This window comes from Mastigoproctus giganteus, chromosome 9, assembly GCF_048544385.1.
Source record: "Mastigoproctus giganteus isolate SK-2022 chromosome 9, ASM4854438v1, whole genome shotgun sequence".
Taxonomy (NCBI): domain Eukaryota; kingdom Metazoa; phylum Arthropoda; class Arachnida; order Uropygi; family Thelyphonidae; genus Mastigoproctus; species Mastigoproctus giganteus.
Window position 1 is genome coordinate 42,415,136 of NC_143583.1, and position 23,497 is coordinate 42,438,632.

The 23,497-nt window shown below is 37.1% G+C and overlaps 1 protein-coding gene across 8 annotated transcripts in view; it reads right to left on the minus strand.

Moving 5' to 3' along the window:
- rdx (BTB/POZ and MATH domain-containing protein rdx) overlaps nt 1–23,497 on the minus strand; it is a 236,549-nt gene that overhangs the window by 100,157 nt on the left and 112,895 nt on the right. For 7 of the 8 annotated variants that reach the window (XM_090381571.1, XM_090381572.1, XM_090381570.1 and 4 more), the window contains exon 2: nt 7,759–7,906. In XM_090381571.1, the coding sequence (XP_090237697.1) occupies nt 7,759–7,839 (81 nt within the window). In that variant the 5' untranslated portion in view covers nt 7,840–7,906. Of the gene's footprint in view, nt 1–7,758; nt 7,907–15,671; nt 15,962–23,497 lie in introns of those variants that run through there. The other variant, XM_090381574.1, reaches the window with a different exon arrangement.

The following is a 23,497-nucleotide window of genomic DNA, read 5'->3' on the forward strand; positions in this document are numbered from 1 at the left end:
TATGACAATGCTCTCCTATCTTTTAGATAGCCTACAATTCAGCACAGAATCTTAGCAGTAACTCCAACTTCTAGTTTATATGGCATCCTTCCAGGAGGGATGGTATAAAAAGTTTTACTAAAGTCTAGATATGTCATAACTGTCACCTATATCCAACTGTTTAATGACTATAACATAGTAATTTACCAGACTGACAAGTGATGACCTCCCTTTAACAAACCCATGCCGGGACCTAATCAAGTTACTATTCTTGTTATGACTGCCTTGAATCACAACCTTAATCAGAAACTCCATGTTCTTCCCTAGTCAAATTCATTTGCCTATTGTTACTTAACTTTCTTCTGCAACACTTTTGTGGGCTGTGGAAACATTAATTCCAGGATCTTACATGGAATTTGTTGTTGCTGTTATTTTTGTTGTAGGGTTTTAGGTGCATCAACAACTTATGCCATATTGCACCAATATGGAATTTAATAACACTCTCTCATTCTCAATGGTTTGATACACTCACCTGCAGCCATCTTTAATTACAGCTGAATATATACTATCCTCCACTGGAGCCTTGCCAGGTTTTAACCTGAGCAGCTATTCTAGCAAATGCTTCTCCATGATCATTATATTGATTATTTTAGAGAAATCTGACTCCTTAGACATCTCCAGGGATTTGAGCTTGCTTCTGACTGAAAATATTGAGAAGTATGTATTCAACATCCACCATTCTAACTATGCGTTCTATGGACCTTCCACTACAATCAATTAAGGGATCTATTTTATTTATTTAAATTTTTGTTTTTTTTTAATTCACATACAAAAACTGCCTATCCCTCTTCTTAGCTCTCTTTGATGGTGCTTTGGCATAATCAGCTTTTGCCCGTCTTACTATACCTGCAGTTTCATTACGTGTTCTCTTATAGCTATCATACAGATCAGAATCAGTGCGACTGTAAATGCCTCATGCCTCTTTCTTTTACTTAATTAAAATCTCTCAATCTCACCTGTCATCAATTTTGGCACCTCACATTTATGAAACTTGACCATGGTATGAATATGTTTGTAACTATGAGGATAAATCCTTTGAATATTTTTCACATCATATTTGTATCCAACAGAACAGTCTGAAGAGATTAACATACAGTAATCTCTTCAGAGCCCGACAATATTATTTCCCTATTTGAAGGACATGGTCAGATGTTATCCCTCTGATTTTGTACTTGAAAGCACTAATGATAAAGCATATCTGCTATATGTAAGGATAATAGTACATCACCACTAAAGTAAATGAACAAAAGAGATGATTAATTTCCAAGTTTGTCTCACTGGCAGTAAAATATATTTCATTAGTACAAATAATCATTATTATTCGTAGTAATAAATATCATAACAAAAAATTTGAATATTATTATGTATTTTAAAAGATTACATAGTAATATTTATTATTTCCCAAGGCTTCAGGCTGATCAAAATTTGCAAACGTACCAATAATATCATTGAATCGCTTCTACACCTGAAAGTTAAAATTAATATAAAATAAATTTCAACATAGCTTTATCTCTGATTATCTTAATAAGACAATTATTATGGCTGTGAAAAAGTGGCATAATAATTCAAATGCAAATTACATTATTTGAAATTTTTTTTTTTTTTTATATGAAAAACCCCAAACACAAAAGGTATTAGAACCTACAATACTTAGTACCACGTATGGATTGAAGGTTGAGACGATAAAAGAAGATAACTGTTGACACGTGTGAAGGGAGGTTTGTTCCAGAAATCGGAAGATGAAGGGATAAATGAGGAAGGAGAAAATTTGACTCTGCAAGTTTGAAGTCATAAGTAAATGGATGTTGACTGGTTGTGGCACGTGTTTGGAAGCCAATTCGGAAGACAGTGAAAGCATCTATAGAAAAGTCCGTGAAAGTAACTATAGAAAAGGCAGGCAGCAGAAACAGAATCTGACAGAGAGAGAAGGGGGGGTCAAGCTAACTGCCTTCTTTTGAAGCCTGAGAGAGGTTACGGGGCACTGTCCTGGCCCAAATGTGGGAACAATATTCCATGGTAGGGCAGATTTTAGATCTGTACAGAGTGAGTAGCCGTTTAGAAGAAAAGAAATGCTGATAGCATAAAAGAAAACAGTTCTTTAGATGCAGAGGAAGCAATATTTATAATATGCTTATGCCAAGAGATATTAGAGGTCAGGGTAATCTCTAATAGAAATATGTGATCTTGTCTAAAAATGTAAGTGTCAATGAAGATAAGCATAAGAGCAAGAGGATTCTTTTTGCAAGATATCAGGATTGAAATTAACTACGTTATCTTTGCCCTATTGCAGAATTACCTGGAGATCAGCATTAGTATGGTCCACCCATTTGGAATTTTAAAATTTGGTTCTATCTATTCTCTTTATGTCTAGTTTTTCTGATGACTTTTACATATATAAATAGTAGCACATTATATATAGGTGATATATATATATTATATAAAAAAGCCTTTTACATTTTATATAATTTATACAATAAAATTTTTTTACTTAACTTACTTTTACTACTCTGCATGTAAAGTATACTTTCTAAAAGTGTATTTCAATATACACCGATGAGCCAAAACATTATGACCACCTACCAAATATGATGTTGGTTCTCCACGTGCAGCCAAAATAGCATATACCCAGAGAGGCATGGACGCTTCAAGATTTCTAAATGTGTCTTGTGTATCTAGTACCAACATGTAACCAGCAGATCTTTTCACTTGTGTAAGGTCCATGGTTGAGACACCATAGATTGGAGTTGCTGTTCCAACACAAACCACAGATGCTCAATGGGATTGATTGCTGGGGAATTTGGAGGCCAGATCAATACTTGGAAGTCTTCCTCATGTTACGCGAATCAGTCTTGAACAATCCAGGCGGTGTGGCATAGTGCATTATCCTGCTGAAAGACGGCACTGCCAGAGGGGAAGACCGTTGCCATGAAAGGGTGTACTTGGTCAGCAATGACATTTAGGTAGGTTGTAGATGTCAAAGTGCCCGGCACATGGATGACTGGATCCAGGGTATACTAGTAGAACATCGCCCAAAGCATGACGCCACCAGCTTGTTTTCGTCCCACATTGCATCCAAGTGCCATCACTTCCCCAAGTAAATGACGCACATGTATCCAGCTGTCCACATGGTGCAACAGGAAACGTGATTCATCAGACCAGATAACCTTCCAATCACTTAAGGTCCAGTTTTGATGCTCACATGCCCATTGCAGGCGCTGTCACCAGTGAACCATAGTTAGCATGGACATTCGGAGCAGCTGCGGCTACACAGTCCCATTTACAGCAAGGTTCGATGTACTGTGTGTTGTGACACATTACTCTCGTCACCAGCATTCCAATTACCGGTGAGTTATGCCACAGTAGCCCTTCTGTTGCCAAGTACCATCCGAGAGAGCCTTCACGTGCCTTGAGCATCGATAAGCAGTGGTCGTCCAAACACCTCGCTGGCAGTTCGTGGGTTTCCCCTGCTCAGATCACTTTCAGTAGGTACTAACCATGACTGACCATGAGCATCCCACCAGCCATGCCAATGCGGATATGCTCTGACTCAGTCGTCTGGCCATTACAATTTGGCCCTTGTCAAACTCGCTTAAATTCGCTGCCTTTCCAATCTGAAGAACAAGAGTAACACTGATTAAAGGAGCTCAATATCAGTTGTTTTTTATACCATATCCCGACCCAAGCACGTGCCGTAGTTCACCTGCAGTTGCTTCAATTTGTATAATGACTCGCTGGTCATAATGTTTTGGCTCATCAGTGTATATTATATATGTGACCATTATAAAGGACTGTTCAAGGTCCTTTCTATAGGAACAGGAATTGCATCCCTGAACTGCATGAGCCATTCCATTTTTTCTATACTGCTGTGAAATTATTTTCCTATATTCTTTTTATTTCTTATGAGCCATTAGCTTTATGAATGTGAGAATCTATTTCTTTCTTATACTACCTTTTTTCTCCTTCAAGTTTTAGCACTTTTAGCTACTTTATAAGCTGTTTACTCTCATTTTCCCTTCTGGGTTTATCATGAATTTAACCCCCTCACTTTCACTTTTTTTTTTTGATTGCTTGACGTTTCTTTTGTCTGTCTTTTATATAGTAAACATCTCTACCGTGTTTCTTTTAGTTCTTGTTTCATTTCGTGCCAGTCACTCTTTCAATTAGGTAAGTTCTTTTGCTGTTTTATCAGTGTACTTTCCTTTAGTTCCTCTGTCACATCAACCATGAACCACGTGTCTGCATTTTTTTATATATTCTCCCCTATTCTTATCTCTTTTTGGAAAACAGGCCTCTAGTTTCAGGTTGCATATCATACAAGTTTCTAGCTGATGAAGCTAGAAGCGAGACAAAGTGCCTCTTCATCAGCTGATGAAGAGGCACTTCATCTCAAAAGCTTCTGTGTATTTTAACGCTTTTATCTTATTGTATTTTAATGCTTTTATTTCATTTTATAATTTTAAGCATATATTTATTTTAATAAATTTATTTTAGCCAGTTAGTCGGTTGTCACTAGAAACTTGTATGATATCTATTTTTGGTCCTTATTTTGTATATTTAAATTATTTAATTTTACTAAATTCTCCCTAATTCGCTTTTCATTGTCCTTTGCTATGGCACATGCTTTACAGTAGAAACAGAGACTTTATAGTTTTGTTTTTTCATGCAATTCTGGTGGCTGACAATTGAAAACAATACTAAGGTTGTGCAATATATGAAAATATATTTATATAGTTATTTATTTTTATTTTTAAATTCATGTATAATTTTTTTTATTTCCTTATACTTCTTACTCTCTACTATTTTATATAGCTATACTTGGCTCCTTTTTCTCTCTTCTAAAATAAAAATTTTCTCTCTTCTACTTTAACCTATATCCACTTATACTCATTATGTTTGTTGGGTATCGTAAACAAAGATTTTACACATACCTGAACTTTGAAAACTATTCGATACACTGAATTTTTTATAAAACTAATTTTATTCAAAGACTTACAAAGTTCTACTAATAAAATAAAGGGAGGAGATCAGAAAATTATACGTGGGACCTGGAAATGCTCTTGTTACAATGAAATATTCATTACAATATTTTTACAGTATATCCATTAAAAGATTTTTACAATATATTAATAGGCTGATGAACAAGTTAAAACAATTACACATTAAGTTCTGTTTGGGATCTAAACCAATCAACTAAAATCAAGTAGCTTTCAGTTATAATTAATAATGGATAATTCCACTAGTCAACTAAAATGTTTTGGTAATAAACAGTTAATTTTGAATAATTTTTTATGTTAATGTGCTAAATATGAATATGGCAATTAAAATTAATTATTATCTCTAGTTTTGATAATACAGTGAAATTTATCTAACTTTATTCATGTCACTTTCAGTGTGTTTCCTTGATTTTTGGGGAAATTTAGCTTGAGGTATAGTTTGTGTGGCAACACTGCAGCCATTGGTGCTGAGTTGCACTCTTTCCTGTCTAGATGTGTCAGTCAGTCTGAGCTCCACTTTGTTTTCAACTGAGAAAAAACTAAAAATTTAGCATGCCACGTAAGTGCATAAATAGTATGGATAATTTTTTATGTTTGTGGTGAAGTGACATTTATCACCGAAGCATGCCATTACTCTGATAATAAGAAAACATACAACTGTTATTTTGGCTACCAGGACAAAAGCTAGGTACCTTGTATTTGATGCAGTACTTGTGCTTCTAATCTCTGCAAATAGTTAAATCACAAAGGCTGCCCAATGCCTTTCACTACAACTATGATATGGAGAAAGCCTTCAGATCGTATAATGGACTCATTTTTGAGTAGTACCACCTCTTCAGCAGGGGATTTCAAGAAAGAAAAGTGGACCTTAAGCTACCTGAATATACCATCTGTTATTCAACCAGTATCCAGCAGAGAAGGACTTTCTGTTCATGAACTACCAGCTGAATATGTTTCAGAATATGATGAAGAGTCAGATGATAGCTGAGATAAATCACACCTGAACCCTCCACATCAATAGATCCTGATTTTATTTCCAATTTCCTCTCTGCAAAGCCACCCAAAATTATGCAAAATGAATTAAATGATCTAATCAGAGATCTTGATTTACCAAAAAATAAGGCAGCACCTTTAGGCTCAAGACAACAACAGTGGAATCTTGCTGATCCCATATAAACATGGGAAGAAGGCGAAGATAAAGAAGACTGCAACAGTGGAATCTCCTTCAAGCTAACATTAAAGTGGCTGCGTACTGATGCAGCCAAAAGGATTTAACCCAGTTTTTTTTTTAAATGGGAAATAGTCTTCTTGCCTGTACTGACGTCAATGGTTTAATGGACTCATCTGATATTTACCACAACCCTCATGGCTGAAACTCGTCACAGGTTCTTTTAATTGAGTTTAAAATCAATGCTATCCATTAAGTAATGGCAATGTACTACCATCAATTCCAACAGGCCATGCAGTTGATATGAAAGAATCAGACAACAACATGAAGCTTCTTATTGAATCCATCAACTACAAGGATTACCAATGACAGATTTGCAGTGATTTAAGTTATTGCCATCTTGTTAGCAATGCAGCAGGAAAACACAAAATTTTGCTGCTTTCTTTGCAAATGGGACAGTAGAGCACAGTCTTCTTGGTACACAAACTGGCCTTCAAGGCAATCACTGGATCCAGAGATAAAAAATGTCCAATACAGTCCACTAGTTGAGCTAAGAAAATTCCTGTTACTTCCCCTACACATAAAATTGGGACTTATAAAACAATTTCTTAAGGCCACAGATCAAGATGGACCAGCTTTCAAATACCTCAAGGAAAAATTTCCAAGACTGAGGCAAAAATAAAGGAAGGCATGTTCACTAGCCCACAGATATGGGACGTTCTGTAGAACAAACACTTTTACTAGATCATCCGTGGTGATGAGAAAGTGGCTTGGGATGCTTTCAAGATTGTAGCAACAAACTTTCTGGGAAACAACAAAGCAGATAACTATAAACAGCTTGTGAGAAACGTTCTGTCATCATACCATAATTAGGCTGCAACACATGTCATTAAAAACACACTTTCTTGACTCCCATTTGGATTTTTCCTTGGACAACTGTGGCGCATTAAATGATCATGGTGAGAGAGATTCCATCAGGACATCTCGACAATGGAGGAGCACTACTAAAGTAAATGGAACTCTACAATGCTAGCTGACTATTGCTGGACTGTGACAAGTGATGCCACACATTGTTGGGTACAAACAACAGGCGAAGAAGAAGCATAAAATGTGAATCAAGTGATTTTATGTATTTTGCTGATCATTGTGATTTAACATTTTTTCTTTCAATAACTAAAATGTATCAATTCTTATTATTTTAAACTGTTTTTGAAAAGTTCTTTTATGTTTTTCAATATAAGATATATTAAAACAGTACAGTGGATGTTCTTTTATCGTATTTTGACCTACATAATGTATTTTATAGAATATAAGACAGCAGGTATTTTCAAAACTTGAACAAAATTATTTTTTTAATGCTGATTTCTCAACTCTGCACATGCAAAACAATACAGAAAAAAAATTTTATCAAAGAAACAAAAAAAATTTTAATTTGTTGACCAGTGTCCTCAAGAATCATTACTGATAATCTCTCTATTCTCAACACTAATTATAATATGTCATATCTTATACACATAAATCTTATAATGTAATCCTCTATTTAAAGAAAATATTTACCTGGGTATAACACCAACTTTCTGCAACAGGAGTATTAACCTCACTTGGTGGAGATGGTGAAGGAATCCGTGATACAGCCATGGTTAGCTGCACTGTTGCAGCAAATATGTTGCAAGACCAACAGAAATCCTTTCCTAGTCACCACCTCCTAAATGCCAAAAAGATAACATTTAGAAAGGAAAATTTGAATGAATTAAAAATATTGAATTTTCACATTTATATGGAATAAATGTAATTAGCTTTTGCTTATATAATAAATAAATCAATGTAATGTTAAAATAAAAGGCCTTGAAAGCTTAGAAAATCTTTTAAAGAAAATTATTTGTAGCAAAACTTTACACTAGAATAAATTTATGATTAGAAAATTAAAATTCTTTTGCAATGGCACTAATAAAGTTCTTAAGTTCAGCAATGACAAAGCCTTACTATTTTTTAATATTCACAAAATCAGAAACAACTTTGGCAGGATTTTTTATTAATTTTTTTAAAAATATATTACACAATAAACAATATAAATTCAAATGTAATATCATATAATATTACATGCCACTTTTTATAGCCCACTATTTTTATAAGTAGGGTGTTCACACATTGTGTTATCCTGATTTTTAATCAGGTTAACACAATGCGATTTTTAAAGCAATGTCCCAGCACCCTCCCCCCAGCTCATTTGTCACATTTTTCACGCAAATTAATAATATCTAACTTTATTAATTTAGCATGGCAATTAACATTATCATAATAAATAGTAACATATACACATTACTTACATAACATTGTCATCAAAACACAAGAACACTGTAATAAAGAATCAATGTGAACTGTATGCTTGCTTACTCAACTACTACTTTTACAACTTTTTGTAACATTTTCACAGTCTGAATCAAGACAAGCAGAAACCTTCTATAATTGATAAAACAGAGCATCAAATATTTTCTTCCCATTCAGCAAAATGACTAAGCATAAATTTGTTTATAAGGAGGGGGCATAAATTCACATTGACGATAAATTCATATATGTGTAGAAATTTGCTTTTAGCCAGCGGGTAGTTGATTGCTGGAACAAATTTCCATCTGTCGTTGTGGAATTGATAGCTTGAATAAATTCAAGGATAGAACTAGACAAACTTTTAGAGTGAATGGATGGGCAAAATGGGATTTTTTTTGGCTGATGCTGTATACACTTGCTTTCTTGCATCACATGCCTCTGCTAAAGTTAATGCTAAAATCTGAAGGAATGGACACTAATAAAAAAAAATACTGTCTTCACAAGGAACTGAATGCAATGTATGCATGGTATTTTTAAGTATTAGACATGATGGTTGTGGCCACTTCAAATAAAGACAACCTAGGCAAACAAAAGAATGATCAGCTTTTAAGAGTACTGTATAATAGTCTATCTGTATTACTAGTATTAGCCATATTGTTCAAGGAAGCTATAGACTTTTGCTGCACTAGCCAAAAAAATAATAATAGCAATAAATGAAAAACAGACAAAATATAATAAAAAAATTTCCTCATCTTTCATCTAATATGCAAATAGTTATCAATATACACTGGTGTGCAAAATTTAAGGACCAGTCAGGTTTTTGCCTGTGGCTTCTCATAGGAGTAGCCTGGATATGGGAAAAGCATACCAAAGGAATCTCATGAGGTACAGAAACAAAGAAGGAAACAACGCTGACACAACAACAGAACCAAAACGGTACAGAGGGACTTTATTCAAAAATGGCAACATAGCACTGGCTGCCATGATACAGATGCACCACTACCAAAGATGAAACAAAGGGAAGAGGTGGTCCTCAGCAGGAGATATGGCCACCCCTAATGTCGATGCAGGCTTTGCACCACCTGTCTATACTTAGAACAATGTTGTTGATAAGTTCATGCAGTAACATCGTCCATTCCTCTGTCAGTACCATCTTCAGCTGGTGAACATTTTCTGGTGAGTGTGGACGTGTCACTAGGCATCTCCCCAGAGCATCCCATATGTGTTTGATGGTATTTAGATCGGTGGAAAGGGCAGGCCAATCCATATGAACAATGTCCTCACTTTCCAAGAGCATATCAACAGCTGCAGTGTGATGGGGTGTGGTGTTATTATCCATAAACACGAACTCGAGGCCAATGGCATCTCGGAACAGACAAACATGGGGAAGGATTACCTCAGTACAGTACCGCCTTCCAGTATCTGGAGTTGTGTACGTCCATCCAAGGACGTACACAACTCCAGACCTCCGTAGACGAGAACACCTCAACCACCATATCGATCCCTTTCAGTGATGTGTGTGGGGTGATACCATGTGGCAAACTCTCGCCAGATTAGCTGACATCCAGAATCACTGCTGAGACTGAATCTACTCTCATCAGTAAAGAGTACCTTAAGTAAAGATTGCGGTTGCAAACATTAGAAATAGTGTTGGTCCTTAAGTTTTGCACACCAGTGTACTGATTCTTAAATCGGTATTATTTCTTAATTCAAGGCATGCTGCTACAACAAGACCCATAAAAATTAGGGAGATGGGCTGAGAAGTAGCAGTTATAGTTTAATATCAGTAAATGCAAACTATCATATATGACCAGTAGTGATCCCATAATAACATATCAATTGTGTGGTACTCAAAGTGGTGGAGAATGAAAGAGATCTAGGAATAACTGTACAGTCTGACATGAAGTTCTTTGAGTGTTGTAGACAGGATGCTAGGAAAGCTCATGGGGTTCTGTCAATGATATACAGGAATTTTTCTAGCAGGGACAAGGTGATTATCCCATTGCTGTACAATACTTGTACACGACTTCCAGACTTGTATTGCATACAAGTCTGGAAGTCGTGCCATAAAAAACATCAGTTCTGCAAATCACGACACTTGGAAACTAGGTACCTGCAAGGAGATGTGATTGAAATGTTTAAAGCTTTAAACAGATTAAGTAAACTAAATACTGATAGCAACCTAGCAAACTTCCATATGGTGCTGTGGAAGTGGATAGTTTGAATAAACTTAAGGAAGACCTAAACCAATTATTAGAGACGGAGGGATGAGATGAATAGGTTTCCCCCCCCCCTTGCTGATGCTGTATAAACCTGTTTCCTTGCATCATTTGACATTACTAATACAGTAGAAATTCAGTCGCTGAAGAAGTGGTACAGGAGGTATCAAAAAACATCTGCAAATAATCTGTAGTTCTTTAAGAAATTAGACAATTACACTCTACACATCTTGAAGTGCTTACTTTCTCATTATTTTCCACTGATCACAAAACATTAAACACAATTCTAATCTTAGTTATCATATGGATATTATGTGATCAAATATATCTTGATATACATCAATACAACTAAAACCAAAATTTTTAAAACCTCAGCTAACCAAAAGAACAATGTTTGTAGGTAATGAAATTGTAGGTAAATGTGACAATGCATATCACGAATGAGATTGTAATCCACCATTATTGAAGCATCTCATTCTTCATATTAAATAATGTAATAATAACAATAGCCTTTTTGTTGCATTACAAAAGACAAACCTAAAATTTACTAGAAGCCATTAAGTTATTGAACCTTGTCCATACTTTGTGAGAGTTATACTGCTTTTCCCCTTTTGATCCCACTTAGTTTATTCTTAAATTTCTTCTCTTACACAGTTATGGGCAAGTATAGAAACAGTCCTTGATACATGATCAGGTGTAGTCCCGATGAAATACCTGATCATGTATCAACATTTACTGATGCTAACATCAGGTTTAATTGCATATTTGCACTAACCCCTTCTTTCAACTTACAGCCAAATTTGCCCACCCATATCTGATGCTTGCTACTATTGCTTTTATTAATTTAATCATTTTTACATTACAGGTCACTCCTCTCTAATTGGCTTCACAATTCAGCCTATAATTTTACTTAATTCATTATAACATACAGGATAATCACATTCTTTTTTCACACCTACAGTTTCTCATATTTCTGCTATCCTTTTCCTATTAGCTTTTGTTTTTTGTGTAATTTATACTTCCATCTTTATTAAACTTTGTCTTACACACACACACACACACACACACACACACACACACACACACACACACACACACACACACACACACACACACAGGGTGTTTCAAAAGTGATGGTCAATAATTTAAAGGTGAACTGTATGGACTAAAATATGCAAAAAAAAGCCTAGTAAACATGGGTCCTTAAGTGAATCATTTTCAAGATATTGCACATTTCTAGTTGGGATCCACCACTGAAAAGGTGAACTGTACAGAGTTTGGATCTACCAGACTAGTTTAGGTTAGGTTATACTCATTCTCTCCCTTTCCCCTCTCTCAATGCTCTGAGATGTAGTAGGCATACTAGTACTTGTCAAAGGATAGTCAACATGGAAAGAAGTTACAGTTACAAAGAGTATGCGGACATGCACTTAATGTACAGTAAAGCCAACGGCAGTGCACGTTTGCACCAAAAAGCATTTCCCCGCCGAAGGTAGCCCAACAGGTGTGCATTCATCAGGGTACATCATGCCTTAGAGAACATGGGCACTTTGCACAGGGAGTACAAGCAGGTAGGCCCAGAAGCATAACACCTGATGTTGACGAAAGGGTGTTAGAAAGAACATCCTGTAACATGTAACATCTGCAAAATCCTGTGGTGTTGAAACCAAAAATTAAAAATGTATTATCTTATGTTTGTTTTTTGTTTTAGTTAGTTGTTGGCGCATCAGTTTCTGTGGCCACAATGCACCTCCCAAGGTTTTTGTTACTCTGATCCAAGCCCGAGGCGGGATTCGAACCCGTGACCTTTGGTTGCCAGGCAGGCACTTTACCCACCTGGCTATCTTATGTTTAATAAAACCACCCTTAGCAAAGGATTTGTCAGTGGCGGATCTTAATAGAAAATGTGCATTATCTCAAATGGTTCATTTGTGGCCAGATGTTCACTGGGATGAATGCCGAGTCCTACACTGAAATTCTCTGTGCCTTAGTTTGTGATAATTCTGTAAAAATGGCCTTTGCACCTTCCAACACAACAATGATCTATGTCACAGAGCAAGGACTATGACTACATAGTTTGAAAAGAACATCATAAAATTGCAATACTCAGTGCACAGTTCCAATCTCGACCCTTTGATGACTGCAATGCAGAATTAGTATAGGTTTTAAATGGCCCTCTTGTTAATGGAGTCCATGCTTTCTACTAAAATATGGTAGAAAGTCTTTCACAATGCACTGTGCTAAAAGTCTACTGTAACTTTTTATAGGGCAGTCTGTTATTCTCAAGACCAACATTTATGAAAAATTGTGAAGACATGACAAATGTGAAGAAAGCTGCAACTGGCTATGGAAACAAAAGCACGATATTTGAGTGACACTCAGGGTGATGCAAAAGTATATGCAATATGGATGAATTCCAATAGCAACTACTATAAAATTTATTCTTTTGAAGTATAATTTCTGGTTTATTTATTTATTTTTTTTTATGAAGGAACTAATGCATCTTGTCAAATGCACCTTAGGCTACTACTGGTCACACCATTGATTTCATGCTCTCAGTAGCAAGAACATTTAATAAGGCTATCCCTGTGCATGCTACACCAATTTTTACAAATTCCTTCAAAACAATTCTTTTAACTCAAGTTATCCTGAATGTTGGCAAAAGTTTTCAGAGGTGAGGGTTCTTGTCAAGTAAAGGGTATGAGGCTATATATACAGAGTTCCTAAAACTTCATGGAAGGAAATACCTCACCTCTGTTCCTCCCCTTCCAACTTTCATGTCACCACCCATCCTATTTAAATGTAGCATGCATTTACATCATAGCCCTTGAATTTGAGCCCCTATGCTCAGAGAATCAAACTGATATTTTTCTGATAACTGGAAAGAAATTAATAATGACTTTAGTTTAACTTTAAAAACATAACAAAAATTGAACCAATGATTTAAAAATTGAATTAAGCTAGAAACAAAAAAAAAATCCATTTATAAAGAATCGTTAATATCAGGAAAAGCAACATCTCTGCTATTGAGATTTATCCTTATCTCATTCTCCTCGCCCCCCCCCTCCCGGCTCACTTAACGAAAGTATGTGACACTTACAACCCCAACAAATAAAATGACCAACCTAATTTATGTAGCGGGGGGGGGGTGTGAACGGGAGAAGGGTTCATTTACAGCAATTATTAAAAACGCATTTAAATATTAAAAATTAAGAATATTTCACTTAAGACCTTTTAATACCGGTGAACGAATTTTGACATACCTTAGATATGGGCAATTTCGTGCAGGGCTGGTTACACTAAAAGTGTCACTGATACCAAACAAAATGAGCATAACACTCTCAATCTTAACAAACAAAATTTACTTCCTAGCTTAAGCAGGCTATTATCCTTCAATGAGGACATGAAATTGGGACTAAGGCAGTTGTCCCACGGGATGGATTAAACCATTTATACAGTAGGTAAGGACAAAAGTCGTACACGATTTTTCTGTTCAAGTTTCTTTATATGCAATATTTTGTCCACAGAGTTTAAGTAGAAAGTGCATGCAACATACAAAACTTACTTACCAACTGGTTAATGTATTTTAAAAAATACAAACAACTCACTGAATACTATAGAAATTGAACTGAACATATTGTTATACAGACAGTCATTAAAAAAAAAAAAAAAAAAAACACACACAAAATGAGTTGAACTGCGCCAAATGAGATTTCGTTCCTTCCCCCCCCCCAACATGATTCAATGCAGACCTGGAGTCAAAAATGCAAGCACTTATCACTTTTGATTATTGTTGAGACTATGATTTATCATCTAATTATTCCTTACATGATATAAATATAAATGGGGAGTGCCAAAGGAAGATCCAGCGTGAACGACACCCCCCCCCTGCAAGACACCTTATCTGTACGCATGAAAAGGATAGTGCCCTCTACATACCAGGGAACCGGAACCGAACCCCCTCCCACCAAACCCCACTCTTCAGGACATACTTCCTGGATGCGCCAATCTTAGAATTCACTATAAAACTTTATGGACTGCAGTCAAATATAGAAAAAAAAAAAAATCGTCTGCAGAATCATAGTTCGGTATTTCATTATTTTTTTTTCTTTTCATTTCATACACAGGAAGAAGGGGGGGGGGGAACAGACAGCAATGCTCAATTCAATATATACTGCTTAAAACTTGTGTTCTGTGGAACCCTGGAGTTCCGAGTTTGAAAAGCACTGATTACAGTAAATCCAGCTCCCACTTTTATTTTCCATAAGTCTTATGCAGAGGAATAAAGTAAAATCTGAGTATGATTGAGAGGCGAAATCTAAAGATGAACATCCAACAAAAAGTTGTTACTTGTCTTACTCCTTTGTTATGGCCTCCCTTTTACAAGTGATTATTATGCCTCTAATCATATATAATATTGGTATAGAACATTCGCGCATTTATTACTTACAATGAGAAGGGCATTTCACTGTTTACACTAGTGATACGCGATTAGTACTGAATATTGTATTTATTTAATAAAGTTAAGCATAGTGCACACGTGGATTCGGCAATACAGAGCTGTTGTTTGTATATCGATACAAACAACACTTCTTTTTACTACTCTTTTTCCACAATACATTGTGGCATATCAAAACAATAAGGCCACTTGACAATTAAATGATAAAAACTGTGGCACTTCTGTTCAGAAAAAGAAGATAACTGAAGTGTGAATACAACGTTGCATACGATTATGTGCTTCTACATATTTATGAACATCTGATTAGAGAAAGAAAGTGGCCACATGGTATTTAGTATTTATTTCTTACATACATTACATAAAATAGTTTTTGAAACTAGCTGAAGATAAGAATTGAGGTCTGTTAAAAACTACAAAGTACGATTAATATAAACAATCAAGAAAGCATGGATATAAAATACACATACCCATAACTACTGCGAGTGTTCTGCATTGCCTGTAAATGCCTTATAGTTGCTAACTCTCACTGTACACAACGTTCATATCCAGACGACACGTTTTTGTCGATCTTGCCGATCACCAGTCACACTAACGTCGAAACTGAGAGCTGTATTAACCGGAGCCGTAAGAGGGCGCTGACATTACCCCGAAAGTACCCTGTTTCACCAGCTGAGTTGAATGATCTCCATGTCAATGCACCCAGGACGGCAGAATGAACGTAGACGCACGTGAGGTAGTCAACCGACCTTCGTTTGGCATGTAACTACCCTACACAGACCTGTCAAGTTATACAGATCGGTGCTTTACAAACTGATCACAAATAAAGTGCAGATAACGAACTTATTTAACTAGTTAACTACAAATACGCGACTGAATTTGAAAATTAGTTTGTATGTAACAGTGATATCAAGCGATATCCCCTTGAATTCCTCGAACAATTAGCATATACACACACATGTTATCTTATGAAATGTTTCCTCTAATACAATCATTAAGCCCATAAAATAAAGAAAAGTAAGAAATTTTAAAGTGCGGAACCTAAAATAATTTAATGTATGCAGATAGAGAAATGCGCAACAAATAACACATACAAGGTAACAAGTATATCGCAATAAACGACTTTGGTTTCGGCTACATGTGGAATTTTTTTCAGAATTCTTCCGTAAAAATAATTAACAACCTGAATACTTTTCTCGGGTAGTTTTTAATAGCGTCCTAGAGTCTCCTCGCTGTGCGTTCACAAGGTATCAGAGAATAAAATGCTTACTCATGCCAACGATGTGCAGGTTAAGTGGAAAGGTTGATTAGAAGGGCTTTTTTGGAAAACTATGGAATAAGTCTTACACGGGCAAGTCAGTTCGGAGTTCCAGTACCAATCCATCGAAATATCTAGGCAACACATTCAAAGCATGCACATGCACGCACACATCAAAGATTTTCCAACGACAAGTGTCGCGCTTACTGTCACAATACATTTCTGGCGTCAAAACAAATTTGAATTGAAATCATTGTGCTGACGACTAAATGCATTCTGCTCTGGTTTAATCGTTGTTCCCGAGTCTGTCTTGGTAGTTGAGTCGGAGGCAAGCGCGCGCACATGCACATATTCACGGCAGTGAACACAAACTGGGTCAACAACACAAATGCACAACTCTAAAAGTAGGCCAGTACATTACTGGCACGGTCCCGAGATCTGTGATTCTCCAACACACACACACACACACACACACACACCATCGCTTGGCAACGTTCCTCTCTACCTGTACTTTGCTACGACGTAAGCAGGACACCTACAAAATAAACAAATAAAAATCAGGTCATAAAGCTATTCTTAAAAACACCATCGGAAGTATATGATCTGACAATAATGCCTTGACGCTTGACACCAGAGGGCGGCAATTAACCAGGACGTACACTTCCCAGTTTCTCAAGCACTGCACCATCACTCAGAAGGCTACACGAGGTTACGAGGTCTCCTTAAACTAGGGGCGTGGGTATACTCTAAATCGAAAGTAAGAAAATTTCCTTCTCGACCTGTTTTCATTGAAGTTTCATTTTGAGATGCTGTTACGAAATATTTCCTTTTTAACAGCCGTATAATGCTTTAAATTTTAAAACTAATTAAGCGAAAGTTACCTCTAATGAGCCGCCGTAGCCTAGTGGTCGGGCGCGCGGGTGCATAAGTACACGTGCCTTGAGTGACCGGGGTTAAAGCCCGTGACTGCTGAATACGGTGCTGTTTCTTGTAATCTGTCTATCTTGTGAACTTCTCTGACCGTTTGGTCGTCCCGGAGTATAAACAGAAAATTTATTATTTTTTTTTTTATCTCATGTAGCAATATCGGGGCAGACCCAAAACAATCGAGAACGATGTACTGCGAGGTATCCCCCTACCTGTTCAATCAGACTATTGGTGAGCGAACTTACTGCAATGCACATAGCAGCTCAAATGAATCTGCAGAATATTTTTTTGCAATGTAGTCCTCAAAACCGGGTGTCAATCTAGCTTTTTCTTAACGAGTAAAAGGTGGCATTAACCATCCTGTATATATTTATAAAAAATACAAACTATAAAATAAAACAACTTAGGGGAAAAAAAAAAAAAACTTTACAGTCAGACAAATATATATTATTTATAAATTATATATATACAGTATATATATATATATACACACACACACACACACGTGACTTTTTGTGAAATCTCGTAAATCTGTTATCAAATCTTATCCATTGATAGGCCTAACCAGCTCCCAACGAATGAATATAATGGGAAATAACCATTTTGGTTGGCAAACATGGTCTGAACTGACGAAGCACATTTTTCGTTTAGGACCCCTCCCCCTTTCTTCATGCTCCAAAGGTGAGTGTATGCGAGTGTACCACTTCATTTATCTTCAGGTATTCTTTTTCGAAAGAATTGGTGGAATGGAAACCACAACCGTTACAGGACAATGCCATAAAACTTTGTTAGAAGAGGACATCATACCGCATTTAAGAGGGCGCCAATACCTTTAAGGCACAAATCTCCGTGCATGATGGAGCGCTGCCACATCGTTCGACTAGTTTCTACTCTACTGTGCGAAACATTTGCACCTGATAAAATAATTGGTAGTAATTTCCCCAATGCTTGAACTCCACCTTCTCTGAACTGGGCTACTGCAGATTTATCTCTGTAAGACTATTACTATTATCCTGAAGGATAAGGCTATTATTCCTTATTCCTCATCTACAAGGTTATACAATCAACGAAGCGGACCTATCGAACATTTCTGATATACTGTATAATGGAAATCTCTATAACCATGATTTGTATTACAATAAAAGAACAGCCGTTATTCTCTGTAAAAATAACGATGGCATAAATACTGAAATTTCAAACTGACGCATTTCATGGTTGGTCCTGGAGAATTTTCAGTTTTTTCTTGGTAAGCATACAAAGCAAGGAGCAAAACATGAATAATCAATTCGAATCCATTAACAAATAAAAAACTTTTGGCACAACTCGACCATACAATTAAAGTAATTTTGCATTCCCAAGAGATTAACTTCTGATACTGGCCCAACTCCACATAACCTTTGTATTTCTCTCTGTGCACGGGGAAACCTTAATACCAGAGTAGCATTAAACAATAACAAGTATGATCTGGCTATAATGATAAAAACGAACTGAAACGCGGCATACATCAAAATAGAGCATAAAGTAATACAATGCAAAGCACACACAAGCAAAAAAAAATAATAATAAAAACGAAAAATAATAAGAACCTTTGCATTAAGCCAATCACAGACAGAAGAAACGCAAATAGATGCTGAGAAAACTGTGATGTGGGGTGATGATGTGTTGCCTCATTGAGTATAAAGACTGCACAGGCTGTTTGACTGTACTAACCTGAAGCCAGAATGCAAAGCAGACACAAGCAAAAAAAAAATAATAACCTTTGGACAGTTGTCTACTGTTGACCGCGGTTCCGGCCTTCCTGAACCAGATTGGCGATCCGTAGGTGATCGCTGGGATGAATATTGTTTTATAATATAGGGACAGGATCTTCCTGTTGAGTCCCCAGTCCCTGTGAGATACTCTTGCTACAAGTGCTGCATAGTTCCTTAGTTTCTCTCTCAGGTAGGTGAGGTGAGGTGTAAAGGACAGGTAAGGTAAGGTGTGTTGGGGGTCTAACGGCTCCTGGAGTTTCCCCCATCTCCGCGTATTTTCTATGTTTCGGGCAAGCCTGAGATTTTTTTTAAAAATATATATATGGTTCATGAGCTATGTGGCGTGTTGTGCCCTTTGTTCATCCGGCCTATTAGCCGCCAGGCCCCTAGTGGGACCTGACGTTTCCACACCCTGCCACGGGGAGGCTGGCCGGGTATACCCAATGAGGCTATTTTACTCTGGCGGGTCCTGACACTTACTTTACTGAGATTTCAGTGGCTAGGACCTAAAAAAAAATATATATATATATAAAATAAAATACATTGGAGAAGTCGCGAGCGTAGTTTAATTAGTTAAGGTTCTTTTAAAAATCGTTTGGGGTTTACACTGAAAGTCTGTAAGGCCTAAAAGGTCGAGCATAAATTTTGGTGTGTCTTAAATTTTGATGTTGGGCTGATCGCTATGTAAGATGACAGTTTTGGGTGGGGAGGCAGAAGACTGCAGGTGGAAATAGGAAGCAAAGGGGTCGATAGAGAAGATGACCCCCCGTTTTTCAGTGGAGAATGGCCATGTCCCACCAGAGGGAAAGAAGGGTGGCAAGGGGAGAAGAGGGTTCTCCCCCTGCGAAGAAATGGGGTTTAAAGAGGCTCCTGCAGGTGCAGAATCTGAGAGCCAGATGGCGCTCTACTCTAGCTCTGGGACGCTTCAGTGTTGGTCTCTTTCAGGAATTTCATCAGTGTGACGAGAGTGGTCTCTTTCAGGAATTTCAGTGTCTTGTCTGGGGTAGTTTTCCTCAAGATAGTTGTTTTCTCCTTTTCCTGTGAGCAACTTTGATTAGACATTTTGGCACTAATGGTGCATTTTTTCTGTACTGTTGAATTTTCTTCTTTGATTCTGGTCTGTTTGAGTTTTTGTTCTGGTTCATCCATTCCTTCTAAGTTTAGGCTTTTTCTATTGAGTGTTGTTGTCTTCCTGCTGGACAGGTTGTAATGTAATAATTGTTTTCCTTCTTGTAAATAGTTGAGTTGCAAAGTTGGTAAAAGCTACAACTCTTTTTGTGTATTCAGGAGTCGGGATTCTTGGTTAATTGGATTTTACTGGATGTTTGTAATGAGGCTCGCTCTTATGTCGTCATAATTTTCACATTCATGTATGATATGAGTCCATGATTCGGGTTCTACGCAAGTATAATTTCTATCTTCTGTTATGCCTAGCATGTTCAAGCACCATAGTAAGAAAGGGGAGAACGACAGGTTCCAGAATCTCGGCGACAAGAGCTCAAGAATGGCTAAGACCACTGCGTTCGCCACATGTACGCAGCGATCATCGGGCTCAATCGCTGAAGACTGCCACTTCACCATTTTGTATCCTAGGTGACTCTTGTGCGGTACCATTCCAGATGCTCTTGATTGGCAGCAGTCAGGAGTAATCAAGGCAATGGCCGGTATGCACGGCAGCCCCTTCTACCATTTGGCCTGCAATGGTTCGATGGGTGATGGGGTGACAGCCAGCTAATGTCACATCTCGTTGGCTGGTAGCCAGCATCGCTGTAGATGCGGTGTAAACCTACCGCTGGATAACACGATCCTCCCGTTCTGTAGTCCTCGGCCGTGCGTCACTACCTATCCGACGATGTCCTACCTTCCTGTAGGCACATCTATTGCTTGTTGTGCTGTCACGATCCACACGTTCTACTACACGACAAAGCGACCATCCAACCTCTCGAAGGCGAATAATCCGCCCTCTATCGAAGTCGCTGAGATCTGTGTCAAACGTGACGTCTCGGCATTCTCTACAATCTCCTTGCACTCTGAAGTCGATCCATGCGAGATAAAAGCCTGTTAACTGCGTCACAGATGAGTTACTTGTGGAAGTTGGCAGCTTAAATAAATTCAAGGAGGAACTGGACAAATTTTCAGAGGGAATGGATGTGTGAAAATGGGTGTGTGGTTTTTTTTTTTTTTTTTTTTTGGCAGATGCTATATATAAGCCTGCTTTCTCGCATCACATGCCTCTACTACTACTACTTTGGACTTTAAGATCTGTACGCACGTTTTTACATCAACTGGAACTTGAGCTCGATTCGGCGATACTCTGTCTACTGATTTGTGCACTTCGATAATTTCTGCTGGGCGCTGCAATTTTATTGTCACAGAGTGTATAATTGTCCGATTTTAATTAAAGTTGGAACGGTTCGACACATTTCTAAATGAGTGAAATATAAAATTTTATGAACAGAAAATGGAAGTCACGTTGTTACAACTTAACTTCCATCAATACTAATTCATGTTAATCAAACTACAAATACTACTTTTGGAAATTATTTTGACGCAATAATTACTATGGTATTTTAAAAATAAATCTGTTTTCCGAATAGTGGCGATTATTTCTAAATGAAAAGATTAAACCGGGCAGTATTTTATTTATATTTTAACAATTTTATACCTTGTGGAAAGCTGCAAATATATCAGAATAACTCTTTAAAACGTCCATGAAAAATCCTAATATAAGGGAATGCGTCTCTACCAGCTGCCCAGAATGCCTCGTTTCAGTACTGGCTACATGACTAATTTCAAACTTAGCGAACGCAAGTGGCGATATAGCAGCACAGACGTGGTAGCATATTGAAAAAAAAACAAGAATATCAAAAGTTCACAGAATACAAGCAATCAGCACAAAACCGGAAACCCGTGGTGGATGCTAGAAGACACCAAAGGTTAATCGAGACTGAATAGACACACAAGAGGGCCATGCTTAACCAAATAACATCTCAACAGAACAATGTACCATTGTAACATTTGTGTCCTATTCAGGTTAGTTAGTGACAACCAGAAATACGGAAGGCCACAGAAAATCTTTTCACATAAAATTTATTACAATTTTTAAAAGTAAATCATATATGTATATATATTTGTGGGGGGCGTGTGCATGCAAATCCGGTACTCCACTTGTAGCACGAACAACAGTAGCAGAAAACCTTGCTACCACTGGTTAAATAAAGCCAAAAGAAATGCACGAGAATCAAAAATCGTTTTAACTACCGAAGGGTAACTTGGTTTGAAAAATTTCGGTTCAGTTGTTTTTTTTTTTTTTTTTTTTTTTTTTTGATTTGGTAGTTGTTGGCGCATCGGCTTCTGTGGCCATATTGCACCTCCCAAGGTTTTTGCAGTACTTTGATCCAAGCCCGAGGCGGGAATCGAACCCGCGACCTTTGGGTTGCCGGGCAGGTACTTTACCCACTCGGCTAGCCCGGTCGGCTAGGTTCAGTTGTATTAAACAGGATGGAGAACATGAAAGCATGGTCCCATTATGCTTGGCAAGAATGGTGCAGGCTAGAAACGTTAAAATGTGAGGCATGTGTTTGTTCGGACAGCGAAACCTTACGTGGGCCAATGGTGCCATGGCTACCAGATGACAGCCTGCTAAAATATCACGGAGCAAATCCATCCCATCATGGTGACTCTCCACCCTCCTGGTGATGGCCACTTCTAACAGTATATATCTTGTCATGTCAGCAATCATAACAGTGCAGGAATAATTACAGGAACATGACAAGCTTTTGGTACCACGCTGGCCCACAGTCGGAACTTAATTCAAAAGAGCATTTTGTGATGAGATCAAATGGGTCACTTGGCTTATACGTCCCCCTTCCGCTATGTACGAATTGTACATGCCAAAGCTAACTGTTTCCATTGTTAAAGGAAAAAGATGTTCCACATGGTACTAGGATAATACTGAGAAACTGTCTGCGGAGTGTATAGCAGTTGAACAACCTTGTCATTAAAAACAAGAGATAGTCGCATTTTAAAAATTTTCACTTTCAATTTAAAAAAATGACTTGTAAATCCTTGAACTAGTAATTGTTAAATATCATTTGTCATAATTACAACGCATTAACTGTGAATAGAACTAAACGCTCTCTGTAAATTAAATTTACATTCCCAAAAATGGGAACTTGTAGTTGTTCCTGCATTTATAATTTTGTTCATATTATGTAGGTCCGCCATTTCAGTTTTTGTAACCAACAAATATTAATTTAATTTTAATTAAATCGATGAAAACACCACCTTTCCTTGATTCTGAAAAAAAAAAAAAAAAGCAGCACTAATCGACCAATATGAGAAAAATTATAATGCAAAC